Genomic DNA, 21,589 nt, shown 5'->3' on the forward strand with positions numbered 1-21,589 from the left:
TGCTAAAAGAACCTCTTCAGGATAAAAGGAGATGATCCATCAGGTAGAAACAGATGCACTGTGTGTTTTAGTTTACTGTGTAATAAACTTAATGGTTTAAAATAAAAATTCTTTGTTATTTCTCCTTATTCTATGATTTGGCTTTACGTAACCTGATGGGTCCTTTGCTCTAGGTATTTATTAGTGCTTATGTGGTTTCCTTTAGCAGGGATTGTTTAACCAAAGGTAGAACTGACAAAATAGCTTTCTTTACATGTCTGCTAGCTCAACTGGTTGGGTCAGCTTATCTCCTCAAATGCTTTTAGTCATTCAGTCTTTCTAAAATTTTTTATTTGTTGATTAGATTACTAGAGGATAAAAGTAGAAGGTATATACCTTCCCAAGGTGTTAGGTCTAGGATTGGCATGGCATCACTTTCACCAAAAATATATTTTGTTCATTAAAACAAGACAAAAGACCAGCCCAGACTCAGCAGGTGGGAAATAGATATTACTTCATAATGAGAGAAGCAACATGATACAGGAATGTGGAGAATTTGGGGTAGATATTTTTAAAGACAATGCACCATAAACAGAAATGAAAAGTACTAGAAGTACTAAAATGTAGGTAAATATAAAAGGCAATATGTATACATATTTATTCTTTTAATTTCTTGGAAACATGACTAAGGTAAAAAATATAGAGTATACAGCTGTAATATGTATGACGACAAAGCACAAAGGACTTGGGGAGATGTGAGAAAGTATCACAATTTAAATTATGAAAACTGTGATAAATTAAAGAATGCATTTCATAATTCCTGGAAACATTGCTAAAACAATAATGTAAAGCAATAAAGCTAAATGCTAATGGATAAATTAAATAAAATTTAATTTTTATTTAATGTAATTTTATTTAATTACATTAAATAAAAATATGAATAGAACGAAAACAAGAAATAGATAAAAATACATCATGAAAAGTAAGCCAAGAAGAATGCAGAGGCTATACTAACATCAGATGAATTTAATTCAAGATAAAGAGTTTTATAAGAGATAAGAAAGACATTTCATAATACCATAATGTGTTTTTAAGAACACAGAAACATGACACCATACAACCAAACATTTATATGCCCCAAATATATGAAAGCTGACAAAACTGAAGAGACAAATCTATACTTTGAATTTTTAACACCCTTTTAACAACTGATAGTAACACTATAAAAAAAATCACTAATGATACACAAGAGTCTGAACAAAACTATCAACCACCTTAACCTTATTGACATTGACTGACAATGCCCAACAACTCCAGAATATATATTCTTTTCTAGTCCTCATGGAAACTTGCAAGATAGGTTATATTCTTGGCAAAAAATTTTAAATATTGAATTTCAGTTTGTTTGCTGATCACAGTAGAAATAAATGGGGTATTCTTTAATAAAACTGGTCATTAAATAAAAGCCCTACAAATCATCAATAAACAGTGTTTTAGTTATCTATTGTTATATTTTTAAAAATTCCAAAATTTAGTGGCTTTAAAAAATAACCATTTGCCAGGAGTGGTGGTGCACACCTGTAATTCCAGTGGCTCAGGAGGCTGAGGTAGGAGGATCAAGAGTTCAAAGCCAGCCTCAGTAATGGCGAGGCACTAAGCAACTCAGTGACACCCTGTCTCTAAATAAAATACAAAATAGGGCTAGGGATGTGGCTCAGTGGTCGAGAGCCTCTGAGTTCAATCCCCACTACCAAACAAACAACCATTTTATTTCTCATAATTTTGTAAGTCAAGACTTTAACCAAGGTTCTGCTCCAGTGTCACCTAGGCTCACCCATACAGCACATGCCTGATTCAGACTACAAGGTCTGAGATGTCTTTGTATGTCCGGAACTAAGGTGCTGACTGTTGGCTTTATGTAGTCTCCCTTTCCATGTGGTCTTTCATATGTCAGGGGCTTTCTTCAAAAGGACTCTCCCTCCAGCAAGATAGCCTGGGCTTCTTTACAGTGTGGCACAGGGTACCACAGAGAAGAAAAAATGAGTTTGTGCCTTTAAAGGATACAGTCAGTCCTTCCTCAAGTCTCAATCTTGGGTAGGATCTTGGTCCATGCATTTTGGGGGAATTTATAGTTGGATGACATTTTAATCTACATTACTATGTGAAATGTCTTTGTTTTCATGATTTCATTTTTGCTACATTGTTTCTTTTCCATACAATTAACTACAATACAGGATAATCTATTGATGATAATGTCTCTTCAATTGGTTGTGTGAAGCTTGCTCTATAATAATTTATATAGAAAAAACTTATGGGAATAATATTCTCTAAATGACAATTTCCTGATTTAAAAACATATAATTTGTAGCCAGTACAATAGTGCATGCCTATAATCCTAGCTACTCAGGAGGTTGACAAGTAGGAGAATGGTAAGTTTGAGGAGAGCCTGGGCAACTTGGTGAGACTCTGTCTCAAGAAAAATAAAAACAAAACAAACATTAATGACTGCAGATGTAGCTCAGTGGTAGAGCACTCCTCAGTTCAATCCTCAGTGCTGGGGGTTAAAAAAGGTCATTCATCACCATACTAAGACACTCCGTAGAGAAAAGTAATTGCAAGAACATTGTTCTCCTTCCTTGGGATATGTTTTTTTTTTTTCCTAGATTGGAATCTAGAAAGCCTTTTGTGTGCTTTGTGCTCTCATTATGGTTATGTGGCTTTTTAAATCTTGTTCATGCCATTGGATGTAATATCAGATTTTGGGTTTTTTTTTTTTGGTGGTGCTGGGGATTGAACCCAGAGCCTTGTGCGTGTGAGGCAAGTACTCTTCCAACTAAGCTATATCCCCAGCCCCAGTGGATTTTTTTTTTTTTGGAGGGGAATCTCTTCTCAACACATTTTGTGCCAGATTGTACTTGAGAAAGGGAAGTGATATGTACAGCATGGAACGATATTAGTTTCTGATTTTCCCACTTTTTAAAATCTTTTTAAAAAAATTATTTTTAATTCTAATTTGTTATATATGACAGCAGAATGCACTATAATTCATATTACACATATGGTACACAATTTTTCATATCTCTGGTTGTATACAGAGTCACATCAGTTGTGTCTTTTTTGAAGAGAGAGAGAGAGAGGGGGGGGAGAGGGACAGGGAGAGGAAGGAAGGGAGGGAGGGAGGGAGGGAGGGAGGGGAGAGAGAGATTTTTAAATATTTATTTTTTAGTTCTCGGCGGACACAACATCTTTTTTTGTATGTGGTGTTGAGCATCGAACCCGGGCTGCATGCATGCCAGACAAGCGCGCTACTGCTTGAGCCACATCCCCAGCCCCTAGTTGTGTCTTTATATGTGTACTTAGGGTAATGATGGTAATCTCATTCCACTGTCTTTTCTATCTACTATTTAGATGTATTTGAGAACTTTAAGAAAAATCAGAAATACTCTTTCCTATTTTCATGAAATCATGAATTTTTAGCCATATAAAATCTGTCCTGATGGGTTTTGGTTATATTTTTATACCTCATGAAAAGAGAAGAAATGTTTGCCAGGACAAGCCTCTAAACTGGAAGCTAATAGCCATGTTATCTTGTGTGCTTTCTTCCTCCACATCATCACTTAGGTTTGAGTAAGGCCAAGAACTAATGACACAAAGAACAGAAGGAACTTTTCTTGTGATTACTGTATATTGTTTAAAGACAGCAAAGAATCAACTATTTGTAGCATTTTGAAAAATCCACATATAAATTTTTACTAGACTTTAAAATTTCTTCTTTGATACTCTGGTTCTACTCAAATGGTCCACTCTCAGAGGGGAAATTCAGAGAATCCTGGGAGAGTCATTATTTGTGAAGTCATAGTTATGAACAAAATCCTTTCTTGCAAAGACTTTCAAGCTGCCTCCCTTTAGCTTTCACTCATTAGTGCTGGTTGATACCTGATGCTATTTAAAAAAAAATCTGATCCTTATCTCACACATCCCTCTCACAAATATTGTAGAAGTACATTGTGATCCCACGAATCTTTGTCCATGGCCATCTTTCCCAGAATTCCCCAACTGTCTCTCATTTCACAGGGTTTAATCAACCTCCTTCCATCCTATTTCATATAAAGTAATCAACATTCCTTATAAAAGCTGACAGCACTTGGGTCCCCAGAACAATCCTTGTTGAGAAGGAAAAAGAGAAATTCATGACCAAATAGTAGAGAAGGCAGCCGAGTCACTTAAAAGCTAAAATTGTAATAAAAGAGAAAAGAATGATCAAGGAACCAATTAAAAGACTATTCATGTATTTTTCTCCTAAGAACCATCAGCCATGCTTCCATTTGCACAGGACGTTGGAAAGCGAAGCAAAATCCAAAGGACCACCAGGAAAAGTAACATCTTACTCCCCTAGTCCAGCTGCTGACCCCTCTCCACAATCTCTATTTGCAATGGAAATCTTACACCTTCTGGATGAGACAGAATGATGTAAATCGCTGGCCAAACAAATGAAAAGGCAGCAGCCTATTGTTAGTTCCTGGTTCACTTCCATTAACCAGTACCGGCTCAAGGGGCAGGCAACTCCATTTCCACCTTCAAAGGAGGAGTTGGGCGGGGCTAGGTTTTGCACATGCTCCCAAGGCAGGTTTCTGGGCATGCTCACCTTACCATATAACTGTGCTGTTTAAAAAACTTGGCATTAAAGATAAAGCAACCTTACTTTATACTTAATTGTGAATGGGCTGCTCTAACTACTCCTCTTTCATATTCATTTGTTATTTTTAACCATGCTTTATGTCTTCACTCTGTTTCGAAGAGGCAGCTGGAGCCCACAGGTCTAGACCCTCATCTGGGTCCTGCCAGAGGAACCATCTACCACAAAGAGAATCAAGACAGTCATCGAAGACAACATTCCAAATTTTTATCCAAGTAGAGAATCCAACAGTTAAACTGTCTGCAAAAGTGTAATTTTTTTTTTGTAGGTAGACTGAGATATATAATTATCTTTCTGAAAACACTGCAATTTTATTTTGTTCTAGTAAGTAAAGTCAATCTAGATGAGTACAGAAAAGGGTGGAAATTTGGTACTAAGGTAATCAAATACAACTTAAAAATATGACCACCACATCTATTTTTTCTCTCACCCAAAACAGCTAAAGGACAATACACAGATTTCTAAAAAGATACATGAGGCAATGGTAGATGAAACAGTGCACGAATTCTTTGGAAGATAAAAAGTGGATAAGAAGAGGACAACAGATTCAAAAGAGCTGTGGAACCAAAACATTGGTATCTAGCTGGGGCTGACTGCAGGAACTGAAACCCTTTCAGTTCTCCAAAAACTCAGATGCACAAGCACAGGCACCACAGTATGGAGGAACTGAGAGGATCCGCACACCAAACACCAAGAGCATCATGTGCCCTCAGCTCCCTGTCTTTCCAATTTAAACCACCAATTTCACTGTAATGGTATAGGACTCGTCTTAGGATACAATGAGTTGTCCAGTGAAATCTTCAAATCTGACTCCCTCAGTGCAAAAGCTGGCTTGCCAACCAGTGCTGTTGGCATGAGGCCCAAAGGCCACCCACCTGTTCACAACAGAGCTGCCTGTCAGCTTTGGGGAATTTCACCAGCACGATGATCAGAGGACACCAGATGTTTCAGATAAACTGCTAACAAGAACGAGAGACTCCAAAACAAAACTTTTAAAAAGAGGAGGAAGAAGGAAAAGCAAATAGAGGAAAAAGAGATAATACAGTGGGCAGGGTAACACTTTCTGAAAAGATATAATAAATATCCTCCCTGAGATATATTTTAAAAAGCTATAATAAATGTCCTCGGGGAGGATATTATATCCTTGAAATGGGAATAGGATACGATTAAAACATTGAAGAATATAAATTCCTTTTAAGAAGGGAATGTGTAGATCTTTCCATCTTCTAAGATCTTCTTTGATTTCTCTCTTTAGGGTTCTGTAGTTTTCATTGTATAGATCTTTGACTTCTTTCATTGATTCTCAAGTATCATTTTTTTTTTGAGGTTATTGTGAATGGAGTAGTTTTCCTCATTTCCTTCTCAGAGGCTTTGTCACTGATATACAGAAATACCTTTGATTTATGGGTATTGATTTATATCCTGCTCCTTTGCTGAATTCATTTACTATTTCTGGAAAGATCGACCTTGTTCTTGGATAGGCAGAATTAATATTATCAAAATGACCATACTACCAAAAGCGCTATATAGATTGAATGCAATTCCAATCAAAATCTCAATGGCATTCCTCATAGAAATAGAAAAAGCAATCATGAAATTCATCTGGAAAAATAAGAGATCCAGAATAGCTAAAGCAATCCTTAGCAAGAAGAGTGAAGCAGGGGGCATCACTATATCAGACCTTAAACTATACTACAGAGCAACAGTAACAAAAACAGCATGGTATTGACACCAAAACAGACTAATAGACCAATGGTACACAACAGAGGATACAGAGACTAACCCACAAAACTACAATTATCTTATATTAGACAAAGGTACCAAAAACATGCACTAGAGAAAAGATAGCATCTTCAACAAATGGTGCTGGGAGAACTGGAAATCCATATGCAACAAAATGAAATTAAACCCCTATCTCTCACCATGCACAAAACTCAACTCAAAATGGATCAAGGACCTGGGAATAAAACCAGAGACTCTGCGTTTAATAGAAGAAAAAGTAGACCCTAATCTCCATCATGTGAGATTAGGCTCCAACTTCCTTAATAAGACTCTTTTGGTGCCAGAATTAAAATCAAGAATCAATAAATGGGATGGACTCAAACTAAAAAGTTTCTTTCTTCTCAGCAAAAGAAACAATCTGTGAGGTGAATAGAAAGCCTACATCTTGGGAGCAAATCTTTACCTCTCACACATCAGATATAGCACTAATCTCTAGGGTATATAAAAAACCTCAAAACCTAAACACCAAAAAAAAAAAATAACCCAGTCAATAAATGGGCCAAGGACCTGAACAGACACTTCTCAGAAGATAATATACAATCAGTCAACAAATACATCAAAAAATGTTCATCATTACTAGCTATTAGAGAAATGCAAATCAAAACCACTCTAAGATTTCATGTCACTCATCAGAATGGCAGCTATTATGGATACAAACCACAATAAGTGTTGGCTAGAATGTGGGAGAAAAAGGCACTCATACACTGCTAATAGGACTGGAAATTGGTGCAGCCAATATGGAAAGCAGTATGGAGATTACTTGGAAAATTGAGAATGGAACCACCATCTGACCCAGCTGTCCATCTCCTCAATCTATATCCAAAGGACTTAAAAACAGTATACTACAGGACACAGATGCATCAATGTTTACAGCAGCACAATTCACAATAGCTAAACTGTGGGACCAACCTAGATGCCCTTCGATAGATGAATGGATTAAAAACTGTGGGGTGTGTGTGTGTATGTGTGTGTGTGTATGTATACACACACATATACAATGGAATATTACTCAGCAATACAAGAAAATAAAATCATGGCATTTGCAGGTAAATGGATGGAGTTAGAAAAGATAATGCTAAGTTAGCCAATCCCAAAAAACCAAATGCTGAATGTTTTATTTGATATAAGGAGGCTGATTCATAGTGGGATAGAGAGTGGGAGATGGGAGGAACAACAAGCTCTAGATAGGGAAGAGGGGTTGGAGGGGAAGGGAGGAGGCATGAGGTTATTAATGATGGTGGAATGTGATAATTATTATCCAAAGTACAGGTTTGAATACAGGAACTGGGTGTGAATATACTGTGTATACAATCAGAGATATGAAAAATTGTGCTCTATATGTATACGAATTATAATGCTTTCTGCTGTCATATATGAATAAAAATTTTTAAAAAAGGTCAGTAAAACCCTCTCACACCAGCCCAGATTGACTCCCTCTTGCTGATACAGGAGAACAGTCATTTTAAAAATAATCATGAGGAAAAAAAAAAAACCCTTTCAAGTCTGAAATTCAAATATTTCACAACAGAAAATGGACAAAAAGATAAATATTGGGGCTAGGGTTGTAGTTCAGTGGCAGAGTGCTTCCTCAGCATGTGTGAGGCACTGGGCTCGATCCTTAGCCACCACATTAAAAAAAATAAAATAAGGGCATGCTGTCTATCTACAACTATATATATATATATATATATATATATATATATATATATATATATATATATAGAGAGAGAGAGAGAGAGAGAAGGGGGGGACACCAAATTTGAGAAAAAAGAAAAAGGAAGACAAAATGATCTCCTACACCTCATGGGTCTTTTTTTTTAATATGTATTTTTTTAGTTGAAGTTGGACACAATGCCTTTATTTTTACTTTTGTTTTTATGTGGTGCTGAGGATTGAACCCAGGCCCTTGCACGTGCAAGGTGAGTGCTCTACCACTGAGCCACCACCCCAGCCCCCCACCTCATGGGTCTTAAACGACCTAAAGCACATGACATAGTCAGTACTGTTTATGAACACAATAAATGTCCATAAATATCAGTTGCAATTTAAAAAACATTCTACTATTGACAAGAGGAATCACTGTGCAAAGCACCACCATAAAGATAGGAGGTTTACCAAATAAACTCCAGAGAAGATTTCTGCGTCAAGGGAGAAAAGGTTCAAATTTAATCCTTGAGACTGACAGGACCATAAACATTAATATCATCACTTGGATTCAAAGTCCAGCTTCAAGGGAACAAGGATTACTCTGGTAGTTCTTGGACCAGGAATCCTTAAGAATGTCATCAGATGACTACAGGGCTGGGTAGGAAAGAAAGGTCCCAGAGCAGGACACAGGACTTCTCGTGGGGACGCATCTCACTCACACCCTACCTTGAGGTGATGAAGTCACTGGCTCACCTAACCCCAACTCACTTCCTTCCTCCTGTTCTCTGATCCCTCCTCCAGCTGCAGGCAGGGCATCAGAGGCCCACTGGCTATTCTCTGTCTCTCCCAGGATGGACTCCAGGTCTACCTCCTCCAGGGTGCTCCCCTCAGAGGACAGCAGTTTATCCAAGCCAAATTTCAGTATGTCACTCAACTTGAATGAAGAAAACGAGAGATCCAGTTAGTTCTCATGAAAACACAGATGAGGATGTGTGACTTGCTAAGTGTCTAAATGATACCAGGTAATTCTTTCCCTGATGGACTTTCTTCTCTTCCATCACAAATGACACCTGCCAGGCTGTTTTGAAGTTGGATGAGGAATAAGCAGAGAGGTGATAAATGATGATCAGAGATGTTGACTTTGACAATTATTTACAATACCAAAAAAAATTTGGGCCTCCAATTTTTTTGAGGAGTGGGGGCAGATAAAATGATTCCAGCATCTTCTATAGCACTTCTCACCAGCATTTTTTACAGGCACTTCCAGCAGTCCTGAGAGAACTCAGAGAACCTGTTGGCTACCTTCTTACCTCTCCCACTGCCAAACTCTTATAAAGAGAAGGTGCCACTGAATACCTCATCTCACCATGAGCTGCCACCTGTCCTTGCCAAGCCGCTTTGCTACTACAGTGGTTTATGGGACCCACTTTGGCAAAACCATAACCACCCTGATCACCAGACCCAAAAGCCCTTTCTCAATTTCAATCTCCCTGGATAGTCCTGCGGCACTCCCCATCCTGCCCTCTTGCTCCCCCTAGGGGATATACTCAGCCTACTTCCTATGGCTACAGGAACCAGAATCTTAGATAGTGTTACCTGGCTTTCATTTGCTACTTGCAACTCTCCACCTCCCTAAGTACTATCTCTTAGGAATTCTGAACCAATTGGGATCCACATCATGGGACTTCATTTTCATTTTGCCCTTTTAGATTTGGTTAATTATCTCTAGATTGCCTATTCTGTAACTTGGAAACTTTAGCTTGAAAATACCTCAGATGAAAACTATGACAAAAACTAAGCAAAACCATACCTGTTATATTTATATTTAACTTTGGTGTACATATATATAACCAAGCCAAATGGCTTTGGCATTTAGTACCCAAAACAGAAGAAAGCCAAGTATTTATGATGAGGCTCAGTCCATACTGGGACCCTTCCCTCTTCCACTCCTTGGACTATGTCTCCTGGTTTCCCTCGCTACTGCTCACTCACAACATGTCTTTAAGGAACTACCCATTTTTTAAATGAAAACCACTTTATTATAGTAACTAAGAGCATGTAGTTGGAAGTTAAAGAGTGCTCGGATTAGAGTCATGAATCTGATGTTTGGAAAATTTCTTAAGATGGAGGTAAAGACAACGTCTATCTCATTTTTTTGTTATTCTTCTTCTGAAACAACTGGAAAAAGTGCATGTCACACAATGCTTAGCACACAGTACGAATTCAATAAGTGTTCACCGCATCTGTATCTGTTCTCTGTTTCTGTTGTGTTCTCCTTCTAAGACAAGGAACCTGCTTTCCTTTATCAGGACTTCACTGCTCTATACTGCTTAGATTTATCAAACCAGAACCACGTCTTTTACTATTAGATTCTTTTAATAACTTAAAAAATGTCCTGCTGTATTTTGAGACAAGGCAGTGAGTTATCACCCTTGTTCCTGGCAACCATAAATAACTCACAGTCTGGTGGGGAGGAAAGAATCAAGACAGAACCAGAGTGTGATTTCTTGCCATGGCTTGGGCAGGAAGTCCCACCGAGGTCCTCTCCACCAGCCCATAGTTTGTACTGGCCCCAGGATCTGGTCCCATGGCAGAGTTTTTGCCTGTGCATTTCACAATGATGTGCTAGCAGCCAATGCCACAGGGAAACCCCTGACTGAATGCCTGGAGCTCCCTCCACTGGGGAAGCATCTCCTCTAACTCCTGACGCCTGTGCCTTCACAACAGCCCATGATGAGCTCCTCTCCCAAGGTCCTGTGAAGAAGTATATTTAGACACCTACAGTGTACACGCACCTCTCTCTCAAGCTTTCACCTTCCATTTGAAATTGCCTCTTCAATAGTGTGAAAATAAAATGCACAGCCTGCCCGGCCACCATGACAGATGAGCATGCAGAAGACTCAAAACACAAAAGGCCAAAGACTCCAGTTACTCTCTAAGATAAACTAAAGTCAAGCAAACAAACAAAACCTAGGGTTCTTCTTTCGAGTTCTAGTACCCCCAAATCTGTGACCCTTTCCTGCAGGTGAGTGACTCCCTAACAAAAACAGCACCTTCCCTGTCTGTAATGCTGATGAGTAAAGATACAGATGTGAGAAAACTGCCATTTTTAAACTCATGCTTGGGCTAGTTGTAAATTTGATGATTCTGCTTGTAATACTGTGTAATTTTTTCCCTTTCATATACCTCTTGAATTTTTTGTTTGATAAGCTGATCCTTTTAAAGCCTGGTTTTTCTTGCAAATTTTTCTAATTCCTTTCTTTTCTGAGTCTCCCTCTAACAATAATGTATATTGATTTTTACTACAAATTCTGTTGACTAAAGCCTACATTATCTTCATCTTTCTAATTTCTATCGCTGTCTTCCTACTTTCTACTCTCATCTTTCAGGCTTAAAGGCTTAAAGCCATCTTGGAACTTGCTCTCTCACACTGCCTGCCTCAAAACAATAGCCAACTCCTGTCATTTTTCTGCAGTTTCCTACAGCAGACTTTCCCACAGCTACTACCTTTTCTCAGACATTTATTACTCTCTTCATGCTTGAATCATACTAGATAATAGGGGTTGATCTCTCTGCATCTAATCCCTCAGAAGGACTTGGGGTATATTATAATATAGGTTCAATTTTATCTCAAAGGCTTCTGCTAAGGAATAACTCTAAACCTCCTACCAAAAGAGAGCTCTCTAGGATATTCTAAGCCAGCAATTGACTCCCATCTAATTTTTCCTTCTTCAACAAATTAACTCTAGTGCTTTCATCCCTATATCCTATAGCATAATTTTGAATTCCTAATCTTGTTCACTCATCTCTGAGTATGGAATGAGTACTGTAAGTCACTACTCAAAGCGTCTGGGATTAAGGAGGAGCTATGGAACTAATCATCACTGATTAAAAAAAAAGGAAGAAAAAAAAAGAACTTAAACAAATTCTCTCTGAGGTAACTCGTGGCACACTCATCTTTAGAAGCCATAAAGAGATTAGATCCTTGATGTTCAGTTACATGCTCAAAGTCATGCATCCAGTAAGGGATAAGATGTGAATTTCAATCCAAGTTAGATGGTTAAAAGCTCATTCTCTTTATTCTATTTTCTCTGCCTTTAAATGCCACCCTCATTTTTAGCTTGTATGGCACCTTGCATGTAGTTAGGTACTGAGAGGGTAAGAATTAGGCCAATGAAAAAAATGTGTAATTTGCAACAATGGGTGGTTAATGCTGGTCCTTTTTATTTGCATTCTCATCCAAAGATAGTACTGGTTATAAATCATGAGACTCTAAAAGGAACACATTTTACCTGGAGGTCAGGATCAGCCAAAGGTTTCTGGGCTCCCAGAGTAAAATGGTCTCTTTCTATGATCGTGTTGGTGAGCTGCAGTTTGGAGGCTGCTTTCCTATAAACTATTTCTTAAACAGTGTCTCGGCCAATCAGCCAGATCACTTTCACAGCCCTGTATGGGAGTCAAATGAGAGAAGTGTTAGAAGTCTGCAAAGCTGGGGAAAAAAGCATGCCAGGAAAATACACCCAAAAGGAAGCAAAACCAAATGCCACATTCAGGAAACAATGAAAAGGACACTGCTCATTGGGACCTGAGCATTTGTTAGAGAAATCTGGCCTCAACTTCTTCCTGAACTTTTCCCCAAAAGAGAAAGAGGAAGGAAGATGAAGTGACCACTATTGGGCCTTCATCTGTAGCCAGGATAACCCCTGGCAGGCATGTTACCTCAAGTCAAAGGGTAGCTGAACACAACTTTGTTTCCTCTTTGTGATACTGGGAACCCAATCCAGGAGAGCTTTACCATGAAGTTATAATCCTAGCCTTAAAAAAAAAAAAAGTTTTGAGACAGGGTTTAGGTAAGTTGCAAGGTTGGCTTTAAACTTGATCTTCCTGCTTGAGTCTCCCATGCTGATAATGATTACAGGCATGTGCACCCACTGGCTTTAACTTCATTTTTAAACTGAATTAGGATCTAACGTGAGAAACATGAACTAAATAAATTCTAAGTTTCTTCTAATCATTTTGGAATTTAACTCTTCTTTTCAACAAAGTGAGTCTGAACTGATCATGGGACCACTGATCCCCCAACATTGCTCTACAAGCCAGCAGCACAACGGGGTTCAAACCCAGTGAACTCTAACTCCAACGTGGCACTGTTGTCAGCACTACACGGTCCACCTTCCTCCCCAATCCACAGCTGCAAGCCACCAGAGCAGAAAGGTGCCAATGACTAACTCACTCACTTGTTCTGGCCAATTCAGTGAGCTCTGGCAGCTGCCCGCAAGTCATTTTGAGGATTAAAATCACTGTCAGAAAAAATAACAGTATCTGCTGCTTTTAAGTTCATGCCAACTCCACCTGAAAACCATACAAAAAAGGAGCATGATCAGCAACACACAAATAAGGAACTAGAAAACACACAAGGCAGGACTAGGTCCTACTGAAAATCTGAAATCAGTCCAACTGACTGGTTTCATCCTTCAAACTGAAATTTCTGCCCCAAACTTCAGGTTTTGACCACCCTACAGTGGTCAAAAGTGCTACCTCACCTTTCATTGCGTGAACTGGGAAAATTTAATTATCAAATATAACAGAATGAGAGGTAAGCAGAAGAAAAGGATGCTTAAGTTAATTGCACGAAGACATTTAATATTTGTTTGAAAACCTTGATTGGATTTTGCTTCAAACAGTCTGTGAATAAGGACACAAGTTCTTTCAGAAAACAGCTCCAAAAATAAGAGGTCTGGGGGCTGCAGTTGTAGCTCATACAATATGATAGGTCCTAGCTTAAGTAAGTTCTCTCGACTTTGTGATCTTTCATCCAATTTTAAAAAAATTACAGAAATGTCTTAGATGCCAAGGGCAAGGGTGGGAAAAAACAGAAGGTGTTAGACTCTATGGGGGAAAGGGGTAGATTCTCAACTTTCTTCAAAGGAATTCTCAAGAAATTTTATTCTAAGAAGAAACTAGGAAGAAAGGAGAAAAAGGCACAGGTGGAAAACAGTTTGATTTTTTTTCCTGAAAGGGTAGGTGTATCAGGAAGCCTATGGGCACACAGTTTCAGGGAAGGGAAGAACCAGTCTCACATCATACCATGGGAAGACGCTGAGAGCTAAGGTTCTAGAAGGAAACTAGAGAGTTCCCACTGATCTTTGACTAGGTTCTGAACACACACCCATTTTCTCCTTATTTTTCCATTAAAATGGTGAAATGTTTCATTTGTAAATGGCAAACACAGTAAAATGTTTGCTTTGGCATATGAGGGAAGAAAACTTCATTTGACAAAGAAAAGAAAATACTTTGAAAATGCTTTGAGATTTAATTAGCAAGTGACCTCACTCAGCACAGCACAGTCATTTGTCAGAAGCTTCCCTGGCTGTCCTTCCCCACCCCATCGCCACCCCTCCAATGCACACACTCTGTGTTATAGTGTGTTTTATGTTACCGAAAGGGCTCTTATATATAAATGTTTCCTTTCAAATACAAATAACTCTGACATGGTTAAAGATGTTTAGTTTCCAATTAGCAGTAACCCTACACTCAAGAATGCCCCTCCTTTTGCTCCTGACCTTTAGCAAATGATGATTTCCCAAAGGAATCTGGCATCCATACAGGAGAAAGAATGGAAAGTGGGAAAAGTGCCAGAACTTTCTGCTTTCAGATACCCTATACTAGGGTACTCTCTAAACCCCATAACCAGGTTAAAAAGCAAAACAGAACTGCTCAAAAGGTAATGTAATTGCCAAAGAAGAAGCCATTTTTTAAAGTAATATTTAATTAAATGACATTAATTATAAAGCAATGATTAAATGTAATTTCAAATTTCCTTCTAGTACAAATTGTTTAAATGAAAGGTTAGATGATAGTTGGATTTACATATATATATATATATATATATATATATATATATATATATATATACATACTAAGCAAAAACACATTTCCAGGTTACCATTTTGCAAGCTATTGAGAGGAGGGAGCTGGAGTAGTGAGAAAATTTAGAACCTAGTGACTACCAGGATAAAAAATTGGAACATCTGGGTTTTCACTCTGCTTTGGACACTGAGTTTTTTGAGTTGGCAAGTCCCAGTAACCTCTGAGTCTCAGTCCAGTTGAGAGGCGTGCAGTAATCTACATCCAGCCCTTTGATGTGCTCTCCGGGAAGCGCTCCAAGAAGGTGCTTTGGAAACACAAAGTTGTTTCGATGCACTGTGCCCATGGCTTGCCAAGTGCTCACACTGTTGAACTGCTGGCCTCTAGGTAGCCCCAAAGAGAGATTTAAAATCATGGGGTAATTCTACACTGTTTTAAAAAGATATGATAATAAACTGATGACATGAAGACAAACAGGTTCTTTCTTTGTCCTCTATTAACAATGATGAGGAAGAGTTTCCAGCCTCTGTTTGTGCTGCACTGCTGGGGGTTGAACTCAGGACCTCACACCTGCCAGGCAAGTACCACTGAGCTATATCCCCTGCCCATCTACAGCCTTTCTGAAAAAAAGAATACCCTCCATCTCCCAGACTCCACTTCTTCTGTAAAGTAAAGCAAACAAATTGAGGTCTTGAAGGTCTTATAAACTTTTATCATTGTCTGAAAATCATTTCCTCAATAGCCCTGTGTGTACTCTAAGACTGTTCTGGGCATCTACAAAGCCTAAAAGACATGCAGATACTAATGCCTTTCAACTTCTAGTCTCTCACTCCAATAAATTCATTCCATGTTCACTTTATGTATTTATTTAAGATGTGGTTTTGCTATGTTGCCCAGTTCGGCCTTGACCTTCTGGGCTCAAGTGATCCTCTTGCCTCTAGCCGGGAACACAGGCCTGTGCAACCACACCTGGCCCAATGTTCATTTTAATCACATATTTGTTATCCTGGCATTGTGTGACAAGAAAAATGATGTATTTTTAATTACAATACTTGTATTCTGCAATTGTATAGTTCTTGGCAGTTTATGAGATGCCTGTATACCTGCAATCTCTTTACTATGCAACATTCCTGTAGGACAAGAGGGAATTAACAGGTGAAAAATAAGATAAAACTCAGGAAGGTTAGGTAGACCCCCTGTCAGGATGTGTAAGCAGCAGTGACCAGGACAGAATTGTGATCCATGGCTCCAAGGGAGAGTTCCTTGGCTACCCTAAGCTGTTGTTCACAACAGGAAGTTAAGGAAGCATAAAAGTATCTACCAGATATAAAAACACACACTCATGCCAGGGGCAGTGGCACTCATCTATAATCCCAGCAGCTTGGGAGGCTGAGGCAGGAGGATCCAAGTTCAAAGCCAGCCTCATCAACAGCAAGGGACTAAGCAACTCAGTGAGACCCTGTCTCTAAATAAAATACAAAATAGGGCTGGGGATGTGACTCAGTGGTCGAGTGCCCCTGAGTTCAATCCACCTTCCCAAACACATACACACACATTCATTTACAAGAATATGGAAAATCTCCAAATAAGTTCAGTTTTTTATAAACATTTTCAGGATTATGAAAACACACTGGAGCCTAATATAAACTATGGACTTCCTCAAAAGAGAGACTTATGAACATGTATATGTACACACACACACACACACACACACACACACACACACACACTTTCCCATATAGTTTATCCAGGTCAAGAATCCCCAGATTCTTTGGCACACACTGGATGGCCACACAGTGTGGCAGTCAGGTGTGTGCTCTATTTCATGTGATATAAAAATGGAATTAGGACACTGCTCACGGGGAACCACTAGCTCAGGGAATACATGCTGGTCACAAATCTGTGGTACCCACAGAGACACACATGCTATGGAGAAGGATAACAAAGGGAAGTGGGAGAGAGAGTTGGAATGGCTTTCTGGAGGAGAGAGTACCAAGGTATATATCATCCTTCCAACCTTTGTACCTAACACTTCAGATACCAGGCAAGTTTAGAATGCAGTATTCTGAGCACAGGAGAACTATTCTGCCGAGACCATTCTAATTTCCCCTTTCACAGGGCGCAGCGGAGTACTTATAAGGTGTTTCCCCTTGTACATTCACCCTTTGAATTGTTCCTTTCCTAAAGAATTCAAAGGTTAAGTGGCTGCAGAGCACCAAAAGTGTTTCTGCCCACCCAACCTATAGGGAGATCCGCTAAGTACCCACAGCAACCTCAGTCTTTGAAAGTCTTAGTTGGTTTCAGGCTCTAGCCAATATCCTCTTCGACTCTTCCTCACTAACATAATTATTAATGCTCCCCTGGTTCCTCCTTAATCCAAGACCCTACCTCCAGTGCTGAGCTTTGATTTTTAGGCTATACGCTCTATATAGTAGAGGTCCCCAAAGTTCAGATGATGATGGACAGGAGCCCCGACTTAATCAAAGTTAGCACTTTGGGAGCTGAGCTGAGTTCAAATAAGCTGTGTCTGACTATCCTCACGATACCTACTGAGGGAATTCAAGAATGCCTGACCATTAATATTTCTCATATGGTATGGCTGCCTGGTTTTGGAAAATGGTCACCCACTGGCAACCCACAATTGGGATTACCCTTTTGCTGAAGGTAGGGTAAGACTAAGCAGCCTCCTGGTCATACTGCTCATTTTGGTTTTTGTTTGTTTTTTAAAAAAACTTTCTTCCTATATTTATTTTGTCAAGCCAACTACCATTTAATCTGTAATTCCCTGAACACTTGCAATGAATGTCCTTTCACCCTTGCATCCTTGGGTAACATCTCATCTGAACTCTGCTAAGGAATGACCTCAGAGTCAATCACTGTGCAGGTACTGCACTTGAACAGTTGGCTTTCAGAGCAGGGGAGGACTCATCTACCTTTCCCACAGTATCCCTCGGGCCATCATGTCTACTAGAATGAAATGATCTTGAGAGCAGAAACAGGATCTTCATAGAGCACACAGGACAGGAGTCAAGAACATGTTCTGGAATCCAGCAGACCTAAGTTTAAATCCAAGTCCTACCACTTACTACTGTGTGACCCTGTACAAGCGAGTAAACTTTCTAAATTCTTCATATACCACATAGGGCCTTGTAAAAATTAAATGAGATAAAGCATGTAAAACACAATGCCTATCAGACAGTGATAAAAAAGTGGTAGCTATTATCAAATCTAGTAAGTGGAATAATGTGAAAACTTAAAACCTCCATTAACATATATACACTCTCTCTATTTTTCTCCAGTGTTCTGTCTCAACAACTGTCCAGGAAACAGCCCTGCCTGTACCAAAGAGGCTCTTCATGCTTACTACACCTACCCTTCTCCCTCCTCACCAAATGAGCTGCAACAAGGGGCAGGAAGCTGGGGTTTCTTTGGCACCTACTGACTATTCTCTGGGTTCAGAGTCCAAATCTATTTTCTGTTGATTCTGGTGATATTCCACCAGACTTCTTTTTCATGTGGTTTAAATCTTGCACTGAGGAAAGCATGTGCTTTTAAAAGCATGTGTATATACATATACATGTATAAAAAAGAGAAATACTAAACAAAATAAGTTTGTATCTAGTGAATGTGAAAAGGCAGTCATTCTCTGTGTTTTGGTACTATTAACCATGTTGCAATTCCAGGCATCCCTAAAACCATTCTCTGCATTCTTGGAGAATACAGCAATGGTCAAGGTTGCCAGATTCTCTACTTGTCCTTCCTAGACCCATTTTCAAGTCATCAAAAGATCTACCACCACCTGAACTAATTGCTCCTTTCCTGTAACTCAAAAAAGTTGCATTTACTGTAATTGTGCACTCTGCACAGCTCATGAATTTCTTTATTTAAATATATTTCTTAGAAAAGCAGTGGATTCAGAATTTTTCAAGTTTGATTTTCTAAAGTCCTTCATTTGGGTATTAAGGGGAAAGTAAGAACAGTAGAGAGTACTGAGCTAAAAACTGTACATCTCCAGAAGTCTGGGTGGAAAGCCTTCTAGATCTAACAAACAAAATAAAGCAAAAATCATTATGCTTTTGGGGCTGGGATTGTGTCTCAGTGGTAGAGCGTTTGCCTAGCACAGGCGGGACCTGGGTTCGATCCCCAGCACCACATAAAAATAAAGGCATTGTGTTGTGTCCATCTACACCTAAAAAAATAAATATTAAAAAACAAAACAAAACAAAAAAAAACTATTATGCTTTTGAGGTAGAATGTTTAGTGTAAATCTCTGGACCTACCAAGTAGCTCAAAAGTAATACTGCTCTTTAAAAATTAAGACTCTTATCATGTTAAAACCTTTCTAAAGTATACTTTTATGGCAGTGACATTTTATGCTGACAATAATAAGCAATGATAGAATATTTTAAAACTTCAGTGCATGACCAATTGGGAGAAGCTAAACAGCAGCCTGGGCCTTAGCAGATGCATGATTTTGAGGCCACCTTGACTCTGGCTCTCAGTTACCAAGGCTTTTGTCCAGGCTGATCTGCCACAGAATATAAATTCTAGGCTATGAAAATGGGAGCTGCCAGGAGCTGGGGAGTGGTTTCCATCACCTTGATATATCTCTCTCTTTTTTAAAAATTAATTTATTTTAATTGGATATATATGACAGAAGAATGCATTTGGATTCATTGTACACAATTGCAACACAACTTCACATTTCTATGGTTATACATAATGTAGCAAGAACTGGGCACAGCACTCAGCCACATAATGTGGCAAGGACACAAGGTCACAGAGATAATGGCTGCTAGCATTCATGCCATTCCTTTTAGTGCAAGAAAATAAAGTAAGGGAATTTTTCCACCAAAGAAAGGGAAAGGTTTACAGTGTGGTAGTTATTTTTAAAAGCTTTTGGAAGAATGTGTTTTAATTATTTAGAATTACAGCCAGGGGCTGGGGGTGTAGCTCAGGAGGTAGAGCACTTGCCTTGTATGTGCAAGGCCATGGGTTTAATCCCCAGTATGGGGGCTGGATAAAAATCCACAAAACAGAATTACAACCAGGTATAGTGAAACATACCTGTAATCCTATCTATTCAGGAGAATTATGCAGGAGGATAGCAAATTCAAGAGCAGCTGAGGGAACATAGAGAAACCTGTCTCAAGCTCAGTGGAAGAGCACTTGCCTAGTATGCCAAGGCTCTGGTTTCAACCCCCAGTACCCACCCCACACACAGAAAATCGGAATTACTAACATTCCTTCTCCTCCTTCTTCTTCCTTTTTCTTTGTGCAGAATTGGGATTGAACCCAGGGGCACTCTACCACTGAGCTGCATCCCCAACACTCTTTGTTGTGTTGTTATTGTTGTTTTGCAGTAAGGGAGATTGAACCCAGGTATGTCTTACCTCTGAGCTACTCCCCTGCTCCTTTTTACTTTATATTTTGAGACAAGATCTCACCAAATAGCCCAGGTTGGCCTTGTACTTGTGAACTTCCCACCTCAACCTCCAGAGATCCTGAGATTATAGGCATGTGCCTATCATGATGCCCACTGTGTCAAATATTTCTTAAATAAATGAAAGGATGCATGATTTCTGTATATTAATCCCTTATTACTTATTCTTATCAAAACAGAGATGAAGTATGAAAATTATGTTTCATTTAAATTTTTTCATCATTTTTTGCCTAGACAACAACAAATGCAATTTTGAAAATAAATCCATTGGTTATCATGGGGTGATACTTTTAAGTATTTTATCCCACTTTTATACTCAGATAAACCCTATACAACAAGTACACAACATTATATAAATATATGTTGGTTTTTCACTTTAGTGGGAACATGTACAAAATGATGAGTCCAAATAAAACATAACCACAACCAAATAAAAGGCCTTATACTGATTTCTTTCTGTCATGACTGTGGATGTGGAATCCTTTACAAGCAATTTAGCCCACTAATTCCAATGGTTAGAATTCGTATTTGCAGACCCCATTCACAATGAATTGACAGCCTAAATATGTTTTCTACCAATCCAATTAGTCTTTAACAAAACAAAGTCTTACAGCTTTATAAAGTACTACCTTTTAAAAGGCAAATCAGTCACAGGACTTTGAGCCAAAGGCATCCACCAAATTGTAATCTTTCTTCAAAATATAGAACCCATATCATACTGGGCTAGGTTACACAAAGGATTTGGCAATGTCCCCTGCTGTCCTCTATCATCATTGATCACTTCAGGTCAAATTACCCTTCAGTCACTTGAAGTATCATATTTATTTAGAGAGAAGTTCAAAATGCCTGAATAAAAATCTTTAATATTTTTAATGACAAGCAAAGATAAACATAGGTCAGAATCTTCATGGGCTTAGGAAAAAATAATAAGTCATCAGCTTTAAGGGACTATTTTGGTCATGTGAAACCTTCTCATGAAGCAGAAACACATGGTTTCCTTTGTGTCTCTTTTAAGTGAGATTACTTTTGCAACATCCTAAAATTAAAATATTAGTATCTAACAATGTAGCCAGAGGCAAGTTACATAATGTCCTCTCATATTCCCTTCTGTAAAAGGTTATTTTAGGAGAAGTGATCTCTACAGTTTCCTTCAATAACAAGATCCTATAAATCAA

General features: G+C 38.7%; 1 protein-coding gene across 12 annotated transcripts in view; it reads right to left on the reverse strand.

Moving 5' to 3' along the window:
- Positions 1-21,589, reverse strand: part of LOC144373975 (transport and Golgi organization protein 1 homolog) — a 153,845-nt gene that overhangs the window by 54,756 nt on the left and 77,500 nt on the right. For 5 of the 12 annotated variants that reach the window (XM_078036940.1, XM_078036942.1, XM_078036941.1 and 2 more), the window contains 4 exons: positions 13,342-13,456; positions 12,824-12,919; positions 12,397-12,550; positions 8,873-9,038 (listed from right to left, as the gene is read on the reverse strand). The exons of 3 other annotated variants lie outside the window; for them this stretch is intronic. In XM_078036940.1, coding sequence (XP_077893066.1) covers position 8,873 — 1 coding nt within the window. In that variant the 5' untranslated portion in view covers positions 8,874-9,038; positions 12,397-12,550; positions 12,824-12,919; positions 13,342-13,456. The remainder of the gene's footprint in view (positions 1-8,872; positions 9,039-12,396; positions 12,551-12,823; positions 12,920-13,341; positions 13,457-21,589) is intronic. 4 more of the 12 variants (XM_078036945.1, XM_078036944.1, XM_078036948.1 and 1 more) reach the window with 2 other exon arrangements.

This window comes from Ictidomys tridecemlineatus, unplaced genomic scaffold (assembly GCF_052094955.1).
Source record: "Ictidomys tridecemlineatus isolate mIctTri1 unplaced genomic scaffold, mIctTri1.hap1 Scaffold_54, whole genome shotgun sequence".
Classification (NCBI taxonomy): Eukaryota; Metazoa; Chordata; class Mammalia; order Rodentia; family Sciuridae; genus Ictidomys; species Ictidomys tridecemlineatus.